The sequence below is a fragment of the Salvelinus namaycush genome, chromosome 18 (genome assembly GCF_016432855.1).
Source record: "Salvelinus namaycush isolate Seneca chromosome 18, SaNama_1.0, whole genome shotgun sequence".
Taxonomy (NCBI): domain Eukaryota; kingdom Metazoa; phylum Chordata; class Actinopteri; order Salmoniformes; family Salmonidae; genus Salvelinus; species Salvelinus namaycush.
Window position 1 is genome coordinate 41345353 of NC_052324.1, and position 19973 is coordinate 41365325.

General features: G+C 41.6%; 2 protein-coding genes across 3 annotated transcripts; both read right to left on the reverse strand.

The window, feature by feature from the left end:
* Positions 1 to 1934: 1934 nt before the first annotated feature.
* marveld2b (MARVEL domain containing 2b) lies at positions 1935 to 10122 on the reverse strand. 2 transcript variants are annotated; one of them, XM_039013817.1, is made up of 8 exons: positions 9708 to 10122; positions 8397 to 8490; positions 6319 to 7561; positions 6174 to 6209; positions 5711 to 5889; positions 4945 to 5116; positions 4700 to 4750; positions 4013 to 4132 (listed from the first exon to the last, which is right to left on the reverse strand). In XM_039013817.1, the coding sequence occupies exons 3-8, from the start codon at positions 7543 to 7545 to the stop codon at positions 4013 to 4015; spliced, it is 1785 nt and encodes a 594-aa protein (XP_038869745.1). In that variant the 5' UTR covers positions 7546 to 7561; positions 8397 to 8490; positions 9708 to 10122. The 2 variants fall into 2 exon arrangements, with proteins under 2 accessions (XP_038869744.1, XP_038869745.1); XM_039013816.1 differs by lacking the exon at positions 8397 to 8490 and having other exon boundaries at positions 1935 to 4132; positions 9708 to 10118.
* Positions 10123 to 11242: 1120 nt separating this feature from the next.
* Positions 11243 to 19972, reverse strand: ak6 (adenylate kinase 6). The gene is made up of 5 exons (XM_039013819.1): positions 19720 to 19972; positions 19214 to 19306; positions 13616 to 13674; positions 13320 to 13465; positions 11243 to 12766 (listed from the first exon to the last, which is right to left on the reverse strand). The coding sequence occupies exons 1-5, from the start codon at positions 19754 to 19756 to the stop codon at positions 12577 to 12579; spliced, it is 525 nt and encodes a 174-aa protein (XP_038869747.1). The 5' UTR covers positions 19757 to 19972; the 3' UTR covers positions 11243 to 12576.
* Position 19973: the final 1 nt, after the last annotated feature.

Sequence of the window (19973 nt, forward strand, 5' to 3'; positions counted from 1 at the left end):
CATGTCCTCCACGTGTTGTCTTTCTTTCCAGAAACTAGCCCAATAGACCAAAGGAGCCTAACGTTACTCCTTATAGTTCAAGGACATCACATGTTCTGTTTAGAGGCAAATTGGCTCTGGCAGCCAAATCAGCCAAATACTCGATCTAAACGTTAATCGATTCTCAATTGCGGTACGCTTCTAGAAACATAAATCCCTCTACTTTCATAGCAAATCAAAAATAAATGCGAAATAGACACTTAATGTACATTGTTCTAATTGGTTTTAACGCAGTTGCAACCGACAGTGTTTTTCAGTGACAACACGTTTGTGGCACCAGTCTTCCGTTTACACACAGGTGTTCGGAGACGCAGATGGCTAATTAGCACAGGTAGTCCACTCTGTCTATCTGTTTTCCGTAAACAAGCGCTGTAACACGTTAATATGGCGGTGTGGAAACAGAAACACTAACCCTGGCAAGATGTGTATCAATTTAACCTTTTTGTCTTTCGAAAAGAATGTATTGCTGCTATGAAAGAAATGGTTCTTATGGTTCCAAAACCGTACTGCAAGTGACGCGTGTTAATGTTTAGATTGAGCGTCCGGGCTCTTAACAAAACTCCCTTTACAGAAAATGCCTTTGTCCAATGATTTGTGTGTAATGTAATAACAGAGTCATGATCAAGGGATAATCCTGACCTACAGAATTGCTTGGTATTATAACAGGCTGGAGTTGGGTGTCGTTATACAATAGTTGTATACTATAGGCTATACTTATAATGAATTTCCCTGATATTTTTTAATGTTGGGGAAAAATAAAAATCATAAAACAATGTCATTATTTGAATTGAATTAGATTGCAATAAAAATAACCTGATGAATGAAGGGGAAAAAGTTCCCTTTTTTTTTTTACACCTCAGTTTGTAAATCGTAGGAAATAATTATCTGTGTGTAAAGCAAACGCCCCAAATATCAACACAGTCGAGGGACATTTTAGAATGTAATTCTACAGAATAAAATATGTACACGATCCAGTTCAACTTCAATCATGCCCGCAATGGTAGCCTACTCTCTTGTGATAAAATAAACATTTATCTAAAATTCACCACATGATTGAAAATCCAAGAACAAATGTAATTTGGTAGACCTACATGGTAAATTACAGATGAATATATCACCAAAAGTTACCAAAAAAAACATTTACGGCAAACTCACCTGTTCCGAGGAGAATCGGCGTTTCTTTTGATTACAGATGCAGGCTGAAACTCGTATGCTATTGTCGAACACGCCTATGCACGTCACCGATCAAAACTGCGTGCAGGTCGCTCTCTCTCTTGGATATGACAGTAGTGAGTTTTCTCCTCCTTGTCACTCCCCTATGCAGAACAGGGTACTTCTGTATCACCTACTCTGTCAGCGAACATTTTGACCCAACGTTTCAGTATTATTTGGATCCCGTTTTATCCATTATTGATTAATAAACACATGGGTGACAAACAACATTGATTTTGTGTGTCCAAATGTATCTAAACTCTCCCACCGTCAATTTGTTCTTGATCGACTACATGTTTTTTTTGTTTTCGATTTTGGTGACAATTAGGCCTAAAAGGAAGACTAGTCGACAAGGAATGTCATACATTTCAAACAAAGATTGGAGGCACAGACAGGTTAGTTTTCCTTCACAAGAATAGGCTTTGTTTCCTTGACATCTGTTAACTTCCTGGTCTTGAATATGTGACAAGGCAACATTAACATTCAGAGACATGACTTCTAATAATTATTCCAACTTTTAAGATTCACAAGTTTGAGGGATTTATAAAATTGTAACAGTTCAATTTAAAAAAATATATATAATTTTAAGGGATTTTTCCATCCCATTTACATTTGTGAATATAATATTTGGCCAAGAGGATAATGTTAATAAAATAGTTATAAAATGATCGGAATTACAAGGATAAGCATCATGCCATTTAATTTAACATCATCAAAGGTAAACATAGGTAATTCTGGAGATTTTATACACAACCATTCATGGATTTCAATCCATAGTTTACTAGCTTTATAGATTCTGAATCAGAGGAACAAAAAACACAAGGCATTTTGTCAAAATTGAATGTTTTGTGCAAGAAATCATTAACAGTGTAGATGGAAGGAAATATTTTAAAAGGAGTTTCTTTAACTTTTAGGATAACTGGACAAGGAAGATAAAAGGTTGTCCCTTTTGACCATAGCATGGGTTGGTCACTTCCGTAGCAATAGATTGAATAATAATAACCAAAAAATGACTTCATTATCTGCCAATCGTATCCACTTATTGTTGCATTGGCCTGGTGTTCTATTATTTCCGTTTTTCCTTTGTATTCACAGTAATGTCCCTGTCTTTAATTACTTGTTACTTTTATTTCTTATTCTTATCTGTATTTTAAACTGCATTGTTGATTAGGGGCTCGTAAGTAAGCATTTCACTGTAAGGTCTACTACACCTGTTGTATTTGGCGCATGTGACTAATACAATTTGATTTGTATTGCTGTGTAATATTGTTACTGTTGGGGGAAAAAAATAAAGAAAAAAAATATTTATAAATAAAAATAACTTCCTGGTCCTATGCTAGGTTGAAGATAACCAAGGTTAAGTCACGAGGGTTCTAATATCCCAGAACTCTTTGCATAAATAAGGACACATTCCAAACTAAGGCACCAAATATGCTATTTAGCAACAGCGCTGGTCCCATGAATCTGTTTATTTTCAAAAGCTTCCGCATGGAATCGTAACTTGCCCTAACCTGTGTATCTTCAACCTAATAGGGCCTACGGTGTGTGTGTAAGATGACACCTTGGTGCTTGGGAGTCGCAGTGGAGCCAGAACTATACACCGTTATGATTTGAATAGGGGGTCTGTGATGCCCAACGCCCCCCATCCCCCCTCTAGTGTCCATCATGACCAAACCAGTCCTGCAGGATTTAACGAGACCAACAGCCATGTCATGAGGACTAGGCAAGATTCCACAGACAGAAAGTGTGTGTGTGAGACATTGTTTAGGCAAGATTCCCTTTTTGTAACAGACACTGACTGACAGAAAAAGGATCCAGCTTCCAGTCTTCTCTGACATTCATCGACCCACTGACATAGTTAGTCACACACACACACTCTTCTGTGACTAATATAATGGGTCATTTCTACTAGGGAAAAAAAGGCATCATAGTTTTTAGGATCTTTATCAAACTGTGCTGAAATCAAACTTTCCAGACTTTCCTTCAATTATCAAGAAATGACAAGTACGTCAAAACAGAAATATATGATACTGGATAATGTTTTTACACATAAATGTACAAAATATACCAGAGATGCCATGTGTTCCAAATAAACCACATGGATTGACATCAGTGTACAACATTGGACTGTGTTCATGTACAACGACATATAATACATAGGAGGTGCTTTGTCACTTAATTTAAACAATTATTGCAGAAAAGTCTTGTTGAGGAAATCATAAGAGATTTGTTTAGTTTCATACTGTTACAGTATCTAGAGTTTACAAAATGGTACAATAGAGATAAATAATTACACACAACAAAGAATGACATCTGCCCTCATTATCAAATTGATGGTAGGGTACTGTGTAGAGACTGATCTGCCCTCATTTTGAAATTGATGGTGGGATACTGTGTAGAGACTGATCTGCCCTCATTATCAAATTGATGGTGGGATACTGTGTAGAGACTGATCTGTACTTCAGGGTTGGGCAGTGGCAACCAACTCACAATTATGGTGTTGAACAAAAATATCACGGACATCAATAAAAACAAATGCATCAGATAAGAAGAAAACGTGTAGATTATAAAACCAGCCTCAATATCAATTTTTTGTGGCACTAAAATCTTTATATGATTTGACCCATGGCATGTCCACATAATGCATATAACTGGCAAGGAGTGGCATCCAACATAATGTAATGGACGGTAAACTTCAGCATTCGGGCTTGACCTGGCTCAGTTAAGCTGCACAGTTCAGAGTGTGTGTGTGTGTGTTCGTCTAGTTGAATCCGTCGTTCCAGTCCATGACCTTGTTGTATTCGTTGATCTTCTGTTTGATGTGGGACAGTTTGTTCTTCAGGTACTCACACCTCTCCCTCTTCTCAAGGAACGTAGGATCCTGACAACAAGAAAGAGAGAAAAGTTAACATTTGTTCGGTCATTTACTGTCTCCATCTCTCTCTTTCACCATCTGCCTCTCTCTTACACACACACACACACACACACACACACACACACCTCAACCTCCTAAGACATCTGTGGCAACAAGTCCCATATCATGTCTTGCCATTTCATAAGGTAATAAATGGTGGAACCGAAAGCCATCAGATAAGGGCATAGTTGCATTTGATGTATCTGTCCTAGTCTGCAGTGTGCGTGTAGACAGGACAGAGATAAATGTTTCAAACAGGAGTTCTGAGTGAGGAGTGAATAGGAAGTGCTCCGATCTACTGTCAGTCCGTCACACATCATTGGTTTACCTGAAAGGGAAACTACCTGAAACTATGTGAAACTCCCCGCCTACACAAACCGGTTCTGCAGATCAACTTCTACTGGGCATCGTCCATAAACATATTACTGAAACCTAAAACTACTCTACAGGTCATTGTTAGGGCTCAGGACCTGTAGTGGGTCCCCTTACTTATATACACATTCTCTATTAAAATAAGACTCAAAAATCACTTACCTCTTTCTTTCTCTGGTACTCCAATACTATGGTATCGATGCGTTTCTTCTCCTGAAAGAAGATCTTTAACTTTGAACAAGGGATTGGTAAAAAGCACTAGAATGATGTGAATGGACATTAGGCTATAATTTATGGTAGCTTTATGTTTGTCAATATGATTGGTGTGTGTGTGTGAGCGAGAGAGAGAGAGAGTAGTCTACGTGTGACGTGCTTGTGTATCTTTCTCTCTCTCTCGGTCTCCGTACCAGTTGACTGGAGGGCCGTGGAGGCAGGTTCCTCATCAGTTCGTCCATTTCGTCAAACCTCTTGGCCATGGCCTGGACCTCAGCATGCAGCTCTTTGTACTCAGCATACTGGTCCTTAAACACAGCCTTGTACTGGTCCCTCTCCTCCTCCGTACGGATGGTCGGGTACTTCCTGTTCACACAACAAATACAAAGTAGAGGTCATCAACAAGCATGGGTGCATCTCAAATAGTCTAAAATTACTCTTCTTATACACACACACACACACGAACCGCATAGAAATGCAGGGTTGGTTTTTTAAGGCCTTTATATGTAGAAACAAATGTCTACCACCTGGGCAACCAGGTGTGTGTGTGAACTCTCTTGCCCATCAATGACATTAACTGATCCATTAAGTGGCAGAGAGAGAGAGAAATAGAAAAAGCAGGACTGAGTGTGGCCCTCGTGAGATGGAGTTATGCGCCGTATCACCGTGGATAGATAAGTCTAGTAGGAAGCAGACTGTGGCAGTCAGCTATCCTTTGGTACTTAAGGTCCATACGTTTGATTTTATTTAACCTTTATATATGCAGGGAAGTTCCATTGAGACCAAAGTCTCTTTTTCTTCACAAAAAATTAAGCAAATACAAAGTACATAATAAGGAAGCAGTGATACAAATGACAACGAACAAAGGCAGGAGCATGATACACAACAATACATACGATTAAAAACTCCCATCTGTCAGAGAACAGGTCAAATAAAGTTAAATGGGTGGTCAGTACTCACGCTACGTAGTCTGCGATGATTACAGGTTTGGGGATGTGTCCTGCAGGGATGTGTCCTCTGAGGATCTCTGGCTCCATCATCAGAGGGACGGCTGGAGAGGCAAGATGGCCGTCCAACACCTCTGGGATAGTCTGGAGGGTGGGGAGAGGGGTCTGCTCTGAGGTCCTGGAACCGCCCACCTGGGGAAGGATGGGGATAGGAGGTATGGTTACTACGTTGTCAGCAGGGTTGAGGGAAATTCCATATTAATTCATGTCAATTCAGAGAGTAAACAAATTCTAATTCCAAACGTTCAAGTGGAATGTCAGTGTACTTCCTGAATTAACTGGAATTTAACATGGTTGTCAGTATGTATACTCAGCGTAATGGAATGAAGAATGTGACATTGGGTGTGAAAAAAAAGAGCTTTACAAATTAAATGAATAAATATTAAAGTTTTCTACTAGTGTACTAAGAGACTTACAGCAGATATTGGCAGGGAAGATCCAATGGTTTTCATCTGAGAACAAAGAAGACCAATGGGAAAGGATGAGGCAAAGGACTTGTCATGAAACACAAAAATTGCAGCACAAAAGGACAACTATATGTGTGTCTAATCCTGCCCTCACCTCCTGCGCTAACCCCTCCCTCCTCAGCCTCGCCGCCTCGTGCCGCCACAGCTTCAGACACACGCCGGCGCCCACAAAATATATTATCATGTTGACGAACAGAAAAATAATGGCGGCGGTCTGGCCGGCCTCTGTACGACAGAAGGCCCCGTTGATTCCGTTGTTGAAGACAGGGATGTAACAGAGGCCTCCTCTGGTTGTGTCCCTGACGTACATTGCCGCTGCTACCATGTAGAGAAACCCAAGGGCCAGGTTAATCACACACTCAGTCAAGGGCCACCAAGACGAGTCTAGGAGGATGGTACGGTAGTACATGGTCATCCCCAGGACTAGCATAATGACTGTTACTATCCAGGCCAGGCCAGCCACTACCAAGATGAAGGGGGTTTTGGGTCCGTCGTAGCTGAACGATCCGCTGCCTCCGTAGGCTGCTGCGCCGCCCCCTAACCCCCCGAACAACTGTGGCTGGGAGTAGCCGAACATATTGAACCACTCGTTGTCCTTGTGCACATAAGCACACGCGCAGGCGAAGACGACAGCGCCCAAAAGGAGCTCGACGCAGCCCAGGATGCGCAGTAACCCCGCCCAGGACTTCATATAGGCGTAGCGCTGGTGGTAATCCTCCACCCGCTCGCTGTAGGTCTTGGCTGAGCGGAATGTGACGCCAGAGACAGACTCGAAGGCATCGGTTCCTAGCAACATGGCGTCACGTTCTTTTCGGGAGTTGTAGCTGCCGCCAGAGCCTCCGTACGGGTCCAGGTAGGAGCCGGGGAGGGAGGGAGAGGGGGGAGGGGAGCAGGGGACACCTCTAGTGGTTCCTGGTTTGAGGTCGTCTTTTTCCGTCAGCGGCGGGGAGGGGGGTAAGGAGAAGGGCTTGTTGCTGCTACCACGGACACTGTTGCCGCGGAAGAAGTTCTTGAAGGAGTCAGGAATGAAGCGATGGACGGGTTTGATGTCCATGGCTGCGCTGTCGTTGTCAAGGCGCTCCGGGGCACCGTCGCTAGGAGGGTAGAAGTCAGGGCCCACGGGGGGTTGGTCTGGGAGGGGAGGGGGGGGCAGGGGGTCGGAGCTCACAGCCAGGTCTGCCTCCCTGAAACCCCTAAGGGAGCGAGGAGGAGGAGGGAGGTCCTGGTCCCTCCATAAGGAGCCCACTGGAACCTGGTCGTAGTGAGGTTCTGCATCCCGGACACAGTTGAAACGGCCAGAGGAACCTCCTCTAGCAGACATGGGGACCCACTGGTCTCTGCCCTCGTACAGACACGGAGAGGAGAGAGGCAGTGGTTAGAAAATACAGGACAATATTGCCAAAGGATGAGCTACTTGATTGTCTCGAATCTATGCAGTATACTTTGTGTGACCTCTAAACTACCTTTACAAAAGCATTACAGGACAAAGATTGTTAACCTCAAGACATGAGACATGATCTAGAGTACTATTACAGTGTGTGTGTGTTATTGATATGTATCATTATTGGTATGTAATTTTCTTGTTACTTTCTGATTTTTTATGCATTATTCTTTTTTAGTTTATTTGGTAAATATTTTTCTTAACTCTTTCTTGAACTGCATTGTTGGTTAAGGTTTTGTAAGTAAGCATTTCACAGTAAGGGCTACCTGTTGTATTTGGTGCATGTGACAAATAAAATTTGATTTGATTTGTGTGTGTGTGGGGGGGCAGTAGTTGCATGCAAACGGGCACTGTCTTCAATCAGGAGCTTCTTGGGTATTGGCAATGCCAGATATACTGTTACCCCCCAGATAACACAAAGAACCTACACGTAACCCCAGATTCACCTAAACCTCATGTGGATTACTGGAAAGCAATACATTTTTAGTGAGTGGACTATCCTGGTGGTTAAATCAATAAAAATTAAATAATAAAAGTCTCCCACAAACAAAACAATGTGGGGAAAATTTGGTAACAAGTTTATAGTTTTCTATAGCATGTCAAGTAACTCAAGTAAATCTCCCATCACTAAATGACCACAATATCTCTTCACAATTTTGGCATTGTTGTATCTTGCATCAATAGTAACATCGCAAAACAACAAAAAATATGGAAAATAGTTGGAATAATACCTCTTTTACACAGTCACCGGGCCAGACTCACATGGCCTTGCTGTTCAGTATGAATATGTTTATATGGCTCTGATTTCCTCTCTGGCTGTGTCACCTGGAATGACGACAAACAGGTGACAGTCAGTTACACTGAGGGAGTTTGTTTATCTGGCCCGGGTTACCCCGGTGGAAGAAGTTTGAACCAGGAGAAAAGTGATGCCAGGCTGCCTCCCGACGTGAGCCAAGTGCCTGCTCTCTCTTAGTTTAAAAGTTCTAAACATAAATTTTATGGAAAAGATATGCATGTTTCTGGACGTAGACATGCTGCCTTGTTGACATGCAGATTACTGTTTGATTTGAGAAGGGCGCTCCTCCCTCCCCGCTTTTGCCCAATAACGTGACTGGCCATTGCCCAGTTCAACCCGGGCCAGCGTAATATAACTCCCTCAATGACCCACATGCATCAAATTAAATATCTTACTTGTCACATGCTCGGGAATACAACAGGTGTGGACTTTACCGTGAAATGCTTACTTACAAGCCCTTAACCAACAATGCAGTTCAAAAATAGTTAAGAAAATATTTACTAAATAAACTAAAGTAAAAAAATAAAAAGTAACAAAATAACGAGGCTATATACAGGGGGTACCGGTACCGAGTCAATGTGCAGGGGTACAAATTAGTCGAGGTAATTTGTACATGTAGGTAGGTGTAAAGCGGGAGCAAGGTTGTGTACTGAATATCTACAGTATATCCTACATACTTTCATAACTACTGTAGGTTTGCAAAAAGGCTCAATCTGATGACCTATTTGTTCTGACCTAACATAGCCATTTTAAAAGAGACTGTAGCAGCCGGTTACAACTCCATTACACCTTGGAAGTTGGGTCTTTGTCGACATAAAAAATAAATAATCTAAACCACATGACAAGGCTACATCAAATCTGAACTAAAACTCGTGTCCACAATTTCATTAAATCAATAGACATTGTCTGATTGTTTGACATTTTGGGCATGCAGTCCACCACATGGCGAAGTGGATCTTCGGGAACATTCTACAAACACTTATTGTTATTATTGGCCTAACCTCTGAGTACAGAACTACTGATCTTTCACGGCATTATCTATGTTTTAATTAATATTAACCTGATTTGTAAAGTTACCAGGTTGCTGTCCAGACAGTTTACCATCCCCATGAAATTGCTATTTGCATCATCACATATAACCTACATAAAACTGATAAGCACATATATTAAAACATCTGTAATATATATTCCTAAACGTGACAACTCCGTTGACGTTAAATATGAAATGTATTTGAATTTTGCTTACCTGCGGATGATACATCCACCTGTTTCTTCCGCTAATTAATTTCCGCAGAACGTTGGAGCTGGACCATGTGACCAACCAGTCCCTGTGCGTGACATAGCCGTCTGACAAGAAACACACCTGGGCTGGCCGGTCGAACCAGGGGTGTATTCATTACGCCAATTGTTTTGCAAAACGTTCGTCTGCTGCGAAACTGTTTAATAAGGCCTACTCCAAACGGAAAACTTTTGCAACGAAAACGAGTTTCTATTGGACAAATTTAGGTAGGTCGCTCACCGTTTCGTTCCGTTTGCCTCTTAAACGGTAAACGATCTGTTGCAAGACGCAATGCATACAACTCAAACTGAAAAAAACGTAATGCAACGTTCAATTAAACGGGAACGGCTCGTTTCTAAGCGATTAGTTAACAAACGGGGAGGGGTTTGGTTGCGGTTTGGGGAAACGTGCCGTTCAGTACAAGCCCCTACGCAACGTAGCACACGTTCAATCGAACTGAACGCACCCCTGGTGCGGTGGGTGTAACTGGCGCGCTCTTAAAACGGGGATCGAAACCAGTGATATGATCTGAAACCCCCCTTGGCCCTTTTGACTACTAATTGCTACTTTTTTGCCGTTACTCTAATTTGCATTTTACTCCTTTTTTTGTTGTTGCAGACTAGGCTTGCTCCTCAAGCTGGCTATTTCAGTTACAGATGCAGCACACCAATAGAAATAATAGCTCAGTTTAGTTTATAGCCTGTAGCAGGGGTGTGAAACATATGCCATGGGGTCCAATCCAGCCTACTGGTTGTTTTTACTCAAAACCACAATGTACTTAAATGACTAAACCAAATCGAAACAGAGGGGTTCTCCCCTCTGACCTTCTCCAATGGATTTTGAGGAGTCGAGAAGAGGTGGTGAGGAGTATGAAATTGAGATTATCCCTGTGTAGAAATTATAAGGGACCGACATTCATCAGCTCGCTAATAAATCACCAAAATGAAAGCTTAACAGTCAGGGAATTTCGAAAAATACCCAAAACTTTTTGATGGTGAGGAAATATAACCAATCCGGACTTCGTCCGAGACAGAATGCAGCTTCCAGGGCAAAATGAGTTTGACACCCCTGGCCTTTAGACACCCCTGGCTTTTAGACACCCCTGGCCTTTAGACACCCCTGAGACACCCCTGGCCTTTAGACACCCCTGGCCTTTAGACACCCCTGAGACACCCCTGGCCTTTAGACACCCCTGGCCTTTAGACACCCCTGAGACACCCCTGGCCTTTAGACACCCCTGGCTTTTAGACACCCCTGGCTTTTAGACACCCCTGAGACACCCCTGGCCTTTAGACACCCCTGGCCTTTAGACACCCCTGAGACACCCCTGGCCTTTAGACACCCCTGGCCTTTAGACACCCCTGAGACACCCCTGGCCTTTAGACACCCCTGGCTTTTAGACACCCCTGGCTTTTAGACACCCCTGAGACACCCCTGGCCTTTAGACACCCCTGAGACACCCCTGGGCTTTAGCTACAGATCCAATAAATCACCAGTTCATGATAAATGCATTTGTATTCTTTATTATGTGGTTCCACCATCATTCCTTCCTTGTACAGTATAAAGCTTTAGCCATACAAAAACGACCACTGTCTACTGTTAAAACCTGTGAGTATTTCATGGAAATACTAGCGGTATGAGGACAAAATGAAATGTTTCATGCATCTTTTCAAAATAAAATGGAAATATAAAACCTAAAATGAAAAATAAAAATGAAAAAAAAACTTCTGGCAAAAACATAATTCCTGCATTATTAAGTGTTGTTGAAATCTGAATGACGAGGTTTATGGCTACCAATGTCCACAAGAAATTATGAATTTAAAAGATAATACTATTCAAAAATAATAAAAATAAAAGTAAAAAAAACAAACACATTTAACCAAAAGGCATGTTTTTTTTTTATGTAGATAAACCATTGCAATGCAATAAATGCAAAATAAATTGTAATCAGTTTTAAATCAATCTATGCCACAAGAAAATGCAGCATGCATCCAACTAATACACATTCAATTTTGCCCATCCTTAAAGACTATAAAATGACAAAACATTTCCCTTAGCAGAGTAGAGATATAGTGACGCATGCATTTGGACTTGAATACTGCCCAAATCTTGTGATGACATGGTGTTTCATGACATCTAGCTTGTACATGAACAGCTCTTGCAACACAAGTCAGTATCCAAACATGCTTACTGCCCTAGCTTTCATCCTAAATGAAGATGTGGTTAACCATACAGTCCAAGAAGGGAATAAACACAGCCAATGGGTGCATCCTAACTGACACCAGCTACCACATATAGTGCACTACCGTCGACCAGTGTCCAAGGCCCTGGTCAAAATTAGTGCACTATATAGCTAACAGGCTGCCATTTGAGACGTAAATATTTATTATCATTACACTGGGCCTCTGCTCAGTGAGGGAACCATGCTTGTCCATGTCTTAGACTGTAAACACGTCTACAATAGAGTGTACTGTTTACCAATTTTATGTCATCAATGTTGTCAACTATGCTAGATGAATTTCATTTTCAGACCTGGGGCATATTTTTGTTCCAGTCCAAGACTATCACACCCATTTCAACAACTCAATGATTGGTTGATCAATTCAGAATCAGGTGTGATACATGTTGTGCTCGAACCAAAACCAGGATCAGAACCAAGACCAAAACCAGGATTTAAAGCCTCAGTACTATCCTAGTATGTGTGCGATTGCTATAAGTTAAAGGCATATAGATATTTTTTTTTTTTCAACAAACAAAGAGTCCATTGGTATGTTTTTTCTAGTATGAAGAAGATTCCAGCCATGCACTGTTTTGGTTTCTAGGGTTTGTGTCCATGCTAGTTGTTGTCCTTCACCCACTGCTCTATCCACTGGACTACCTGCTCCAGGTTGCGCTCCAGGTCCTCAGGCTCGTTGCTGGGCAACTGGTGGACAATCTCCTCCTTGTAGGCCTCCATGGCCTCCTCATAGATGGTCTGGAAGATCTCACACTGGACATTGTCCTGCAATTTCTTCCCTGTGTAGCCCCTGTGGAGACAGAGAAAGAGAGAGAAAAATACACATAATGTGTTAGACCTTCCTGAATCCTCCATAGGGTCTCACCAGGGAAGAGGGAAGTGTTTTGTACAGTCTCTCTCTCTCTCTCTGTGTGTTTTGCATTTCTTCTACAGGGGGTACACAGAGAGAAATAAGAGATTGTACAAAACACTTCCCTATGTAGCCCCCCCATGAAGGAGAAGGAAAGGGAGGAGCATGTCAGCGAGTTGTAGGAGAGAGAGACCCTTTTTAGACTACTGAGCCGAGCCATACTGGGTTGCAAACCACTGGCCTGTTTATGCGCCAACCATAGTAGCTGGAACCGTGTTGAAAGCACAACAGGCAAATAAAATCTCTCAGCCAGCGTAAAAAGACTTAGGTTGGCACGATAGTATGAAGAAAAGAAAAAGTAAGGAGGCGCACACAGGGTCATAGTGTCTGTAGCCCATTTGGAAAACAGCACGACAGTGATAATGTAGTCCGTGTTCGCGACGTCTAGCAAATACACTGTTAAACCTTTTTCAATTTGCCAGGAGAAACCCACCTGCCCTCCAGCCGGCTGTAGAGGTTGGTGTTGTCTGTGCGGAGCACGAAGACAATCTGAAACCAGCGCTCTGGGAAGAAGTCACAGCCGTGGTAGTCCACTATCACCCCTCCGTCCCCCATCTTATCCTCCAGCTCATCCACCACCTGGAACAAGGTAGTAAAACAGTCAGCCTTAAAAAAACAGCAAGGGGAAACAAAAACACACAAGTCGTGTGGCGGGTAACTGCAGTACCTAAAATACACCGGCTTTGTCATGAGATGTGAATAGACTGTTTTAGATGAAATAAGACTCACCCGGTCTTCATCTAACACTGGGCACTGGTACTCTTCATCAAATCCATCAAACAGCTGCCCTGAAGAGACCAAGACAAACATCATCAGCATGCTCTCCAAAACTAATAATCAGATATGGGCCTATTTCTACTCCTGTCATGTGAAAACACAATGAGTCGTGATGGGGTAGTGTTATGATAGATACAGTGGCTTCAGAAAGTATTCATACCCGGGACTTATTCCACTTTAGGTGTTACAGCCCGAATTCCAAATGGATTAAATCTGTTTCCCCCCCCCCCCCTCACCAATAAAGTAAAAACATGTTTTTAGAAATTTTAGCAAAATGTATTGAAGAGAAATATAGGACATTCCTAATTTACATAAGTACTCACACCCAAGTCAAACATTTGGCAGTGATTTAAAGCTGTGAGTCTTTGAGTCTCTAAGAGCTTTTCACACCTGGATTGTGCAACATTTGCCCATTATTCTTTTCTAAATTATTCAAGCTCTGTCAAATTAGTTGCTGATCATTGCCAGACAACTATTTTCAGGTCTTGCCATAGATTTTTAAGTAGATTTACAGTACCAGTCAAAAGTTTCGACACACCTCCTCATTCAAGGGTTTTTCTTTATTTATTTTTTTACATTGTAGAATAGTGAAGACATCAAAACTATGAAATAACACATGGAATCATGTAACCCAAAAAGTGTTATATTAAAATACATTTTATATTTGAGATTCTTCAAAGTAGCAACCCTTTGCCTTGATAACAACTTTGCACTCTTACCATTCTCTCAACCAGCTTCATGAGGAATGCTTTTCCAACAGTCTTGAAGGAGTTCCCACACATGCTGAGCACTTGTTGACTGCTTTTCCTTCACTCTGCAGTCCAACTCATCCCAAACCATCTCTATTGGGTTGAGGGCGAGTGATTGGGAAGCCCATCACTCTCCTTCTTGGTCAAATAGCCCTTACACAGCCTGGAGGTGTGTTTTGGGTCATTGTACTGTTGAAAAACAAATGATAGTCCCACTAAACACAAACCAGATAGGATGGCGTATCCCTGCAGAATGCTGTGGTAGCCATGCTGGTTAAGTGTGCTTTGAATTCTAAATAAATTACAAACTCTGCATCTCACAAAGACACAGTGGTTGGAACCAAAAATCTAAAATTTGGACTCATCAGACCAAAGGACAGATTTCCACCAGTCTAATATCCATTGCTCGTGTTTCTTGGCCCAAGCAAGTCTCTTTTTCTTATCAGTGTCCTTTAGCAGTGGTTTCTTTGCAGCAATTCAACCATAAATGCCTGATTTACGCAGTCTCCGTTGAACAGTTGATGTTGAGATGTGTCTGTTACTTGAACTCTGTGAAGCAATTATTTGGGCTGCAATCTGAGGCTGGTAACTCTAATAAACTTATCCTCTGCAGCAGAGGTAACTCTGGGTCTTCCATTCCTGTGGCGGTCCTCATGAGAGCCAGTTTCATCATAGCGCCTGATGGATTTTGCGACTGCACTTTAACTTCATTGGGATAGGGGGCAGCATTGGGAAGTTTGAAAAGCATGCCCATAGTAAATTGCCTGTTACTCAGGCCCAGAAGCTATGATATGCATATAATTAGATTTGGAAAGAAAACACTCTAAAGTTTCCAAAACTGTTAAAATAATGTCTGTGAGTATTACAGAACTCATATGGCAGGCAAAAACCTGAGAAAAATCCAACCAGGAAGTGGGAAATCTGAGGTTTGTAGTTTAAAAAAAAAGTGATTGCCTATCCAATATCCAGTGTAAATGGGGTCAGATTGCACTTCCTAAGGTTTCCACTAGATGTCAACAGTCGTTAGAAAGTTGTTTCAGGCTTCTATTGTGAAAGGGGAGAGAATAAGACCACTCTAAGCAGGTGGCTCAGCTGAAAGCCTTTCGTTTAGTCTCGCGCGCGAGCTCCGTTCCCTTTCCAATGAAAACTGTATTGTCCGGTTGAAACATTGAATATTTATGATAAAAACACCCTAAGGATTGATTAGAAACATCATTTGACATCTACGAACATGAACTTTTTGGGGATAGGGGGCAGCATTTTCACTTTTGCATGAATTGCATGCCCAGAGTGAACTGCCTCCTACTCAGCCCCAGATGCTAATATATGCATATTATTATTAGTATTGGATAGAAAACACTCTGAAGTTTCTAAAACTGTTTGAATCATGTCTGTGAGTATAACAGAACTCATATGGCAGGCAAAAACCTGAGAGAAAATCCAAACAGGAAGTGGAAAATCTGAGGTTTGTAGTTTTTGAACTCACCGCTATCGAATAGACTTTGGGATATGGGTATTTTTTCTCTTCCTAAGGCTTCGACGAGATGTCAACCGTCTTTAGAACGTTGTTTCAGGCTGCTTATGTGAAGGGGGGCCGGATGGGAGCTGTTTGACTAAGGGGTCTGCCTGCAGCCTCGTTCTTAGTCACGCGCTTTCACTTGAGAGGTTTCTCTCGTTCCAGTGCTTTTCTACAGACAATATAATTCTCCGGTTGGAACAATATTGAACATTTATGATAAAAACTTCCTAAAGATTGATTCTATACTTAGTTTGACAAGTTTCTTCGACCTGTAATATAACTTTTTGAACGTTTCGTCCGAATGGACCAGATCGCGCTTTTGGATTGTTTACCAAACGCCCTAACAAAAGAAGCTATTGGACATAAATGGACATAAATGATGGACATTATCGAACAAAACAAGCATTTATTGTGGAACTGCGATTCCTGGGAGTGCATTCTGATTAAGATCATCAAAGGTAAGTGAATTTATAATTTTCTTTATGAATAATGTTGACTACCCAACATGTCAGATATTTCTCTAGCTGGTTTGGGCTCTGAGCGCCATTCTCAGATTATGCTTTTTCCGTAAAGTTTTTTTTATTTTTTATTTGACACAGTGGTTGCATTAAGGAAAGAAATCCCACAAATTAACTTTTAACAAGACACACCTGTTAATTGAAATGCATTCCAGGTGACTACCTCAAAGCTGCTTGAGAGAATGCCAAGAGTGTGCAAAGCTGTCAAGGCAAAGGGTGGCTACTTTGAAGAATCTGAAATATAAAATATATTTTGATTTGTTTAACACTTTTTTGGTTACTACATGATTCCATATGTGGTATTTCAAAGTGTTGATGTCTTCACTATTATTCTACAATGTAGAAAATAGTACAAATAAAGAAAAACCCTGGAATGTGTAGGTGTATCCAAACTTTTGACTGGTAATGTAAGTCAAAACTGTAACCCAGCCACTCAGGAACATTCACTGTCTTGTTAAGCAACTCCAGTGTTAGATTTGGCCTTGTGTTTAGGTTATTGTCATGCTGAAAGGTGAAGTAATCTCCCAGTGTCTGGTGGAAAGCAGACATAACAGGTTTTCCTCTCTGATTTTGCCTGTGCTTAGCTCCATTCCGTTTCTTTTTTATCCTGAAAAACTCCACAGTCCGATTATAAGCATACCCATAACATGACGCAGCCACCACTATGCTCATCTATAAGTCTATGCTAGGTAAAGTCCCGCCTTATCTCAGCTCACTGGTCACCATAGCAACACCCACCCATAGTACGCGCTCCAGCAGGTATATTTCACTGGTCATCCCCAAAGCCAAAACTTCCTTTGGCCGCCTTTCCTTCCAGTCCTCTGCTGCCAATGACTGGAACGAATTGCAAAAATCACTGAAGCTGGAGACTTATTTCTCCCTCACTAACTTTAAGCATCAGCTGTCAGAGCAGCTTACCGATCACTGTACCTGTACTGTACACAGCCAATCAGTCAATAACACACCCAACTACCTCATCCCACATAACTGTTACTTATCCTCTTGCACCCCAGTATCTCTACATGCACATCATCATCTGCACATCTATCACTCCATTGTTAATGCTAAACTTGAATTATTTCGCCTCTGTGGCCGATTTATTGCCTACCTACCTACATTTGCACACACTGTACATAGATATTTCTATTGTGTTATTAACTGTACGTTTGTTTATGTGTAACTCTGTGTTGTTGTTTTTGTCGCACTGCTTTGCTTTATCTTGGCCAGGTCACAGTTGTGAATGAGAACGTGTTCTCAACTGGCCTACCTGGTTAAATAATGGTGAAATAAAAAATAAATAAATGTTTGAACAAAATGGAGTGGTATTCAGTAATGTGTTGTATTTGCACAAACATAACACTGTACTCTGGATAAAAAGTTAATTGCTTTGCCACAAAGCTTTAGTGCCTTGTTGCAAACAGGATATTTTTATTCAGTACAGGCTTCCTTCTTTTCCCTCTGTCAATTAGGCTAGTATTATGGAGTAACTACAATGTTGTTGATCCATTCTCAGTTTTTCTATCACAGCCACATTAAACTCTGTAATTGTTTTAAAGTCACCACTGGCCTCATGGTGAAATCCCTGAGACGTTTCCTTCCTCTCCGGCAACTGAGTTAGGAAGGACGCCTGTATCTTTAATAACTTCACCGTGCTCAAAGGGATATTTCAATGTCTGCTTATTAAAAATGTTTACCCATCTATCAATAGGTGCCCTTCTTTGCGAGGCGTTGGAAAACCTCCCTGGTCTGTGTGGTTCGATCTGTAATTGAAATTCACTGCTCGACAGAGGGACCTTACCACCCTCCCGGGTGGCGCAGTGGTCTAGGGCACTGCATCGCAGTGCTAGCTGCGCCACCAGAGTCTCTGGGTTCGCGCCCAGGCTGGGCTGGGTTCGCGCCCAGGCTCTGTCGCAGCCGGCCGCAACCGGCAGGTCCGTGGGGCGACGCACAATTGGCATAGCGTCGTCCGGGTTAGGGAGGGTTTGGCCGGTAGGGATATCCTTGTCTCAGTATGTAAAAAATTTAATATGTAATATGTAATATGTAAAAATGTAAAATAAAAAAAAATAAAATAAAAAAAAAATGTAATAAAATGTATGCACTCTACTGTAAGTCGCTCTGGATAAGAGCGTCTGCTAAATGACTAAAATGTAAATGTAAATAATTGTATGTGTGGGGTACAGAGAGTTGTTTAAACAAACATGTTAAACACTTATTGCACACAGAGTGCATCCATGCAACTTATTACGTGACTTGTTAAGCACATTTTTCCTCCTGAACTTATTTAGGCTTGCCATAACAAAAGGGGTTGAATATTTATTGACTCAAGAAATGTAAACTTTTCACTTTTTATCAATTAGTAAAAATGTCAAATAACATAATTCCACTGACATTATGTGGTGTTGTGTGTAGGCCAGTGACAATGTTTTCCTCTCAATTTCATCCATTTTAAATTCAGGCTGTAACAATAAAATGTGGAAACAGACGAGGTGTGTGAATACTTTCTGAAGAGACTGTAGCTAGTGTACCCTTATGCACTTGGTCATCTGGGGTCTATTCATTAGTCAGAATACGTTTGGAAAACGTTTTTTCCGCAACAGAAACCCTTTATGACCCAAACGCAAAGAACGGGGAGGGGCCTAACTGACCAATAGAAACTCGTTTTCGCTGCAAAACATTTTCCGTTTGGAATTAACGGTTTCCATTGCAAAACGTTTTGCAACGGGATCAGACTAATGAATAGACCCCTAGTGTCTCTTCTTACCTTCTTGTGCCAGGTCGCCTACATTGACATAGGTTAGTCCTGTCCTCTGGGCAAGCTCTTTTCCCAGGGTGGTCTTCCCTACGCCAGGGGTGCCTGTCAGGATGGCATAATCATTATAAACAACGTGCTAACTAGGTAGGGAGCTACCTCAAATTTAGCCTACTTCGCCGTTGTACATCTGCAACTACGTTCCAAACATACTACTTTTCTATTTCTAAATTTGGTATCTATGCAAACCATTTGCAAGTGAATGATGCCAAAGTTACGAAGGGGGTTGTTAGGTACAGCACCTACTAACGTTAGTAGCTAGCTAACGTTACCAACCAGGAATTTCGACCACGCAGCATCTTTCGAGCTTATTTGTGGTGCATCATTGGCTAGCCACAAGCACATAATCGCCCTGAACGGTCTATAAACTTACAAATTAAATATCGTTATAGAGGCGGGTAGACGGTGATAGTTAAATAGATAGTTAACTCGTTGGATGGGGACTTGTTTAACATTACCTGTCAGTAGAATATTTGGTCGCTTCATGATTTTCATCGCTGTTTTTCTTTGCTTTGCGTGCACTGCACGTGACCAAATACAGGTACCTTAGAACTCGGAAAGTTCTCCTATTTTGTTCGTTACTTTTGTTAACAAAACCAGGCAATTTGTAACAATCAGTAACCCACTCAATCAAAGTTACTTATGAGTAAAATACAACAAAGCTTCGTGAATCGTGTATTTGGAGAACACGCACCCCGTGTGAGTAATGTGA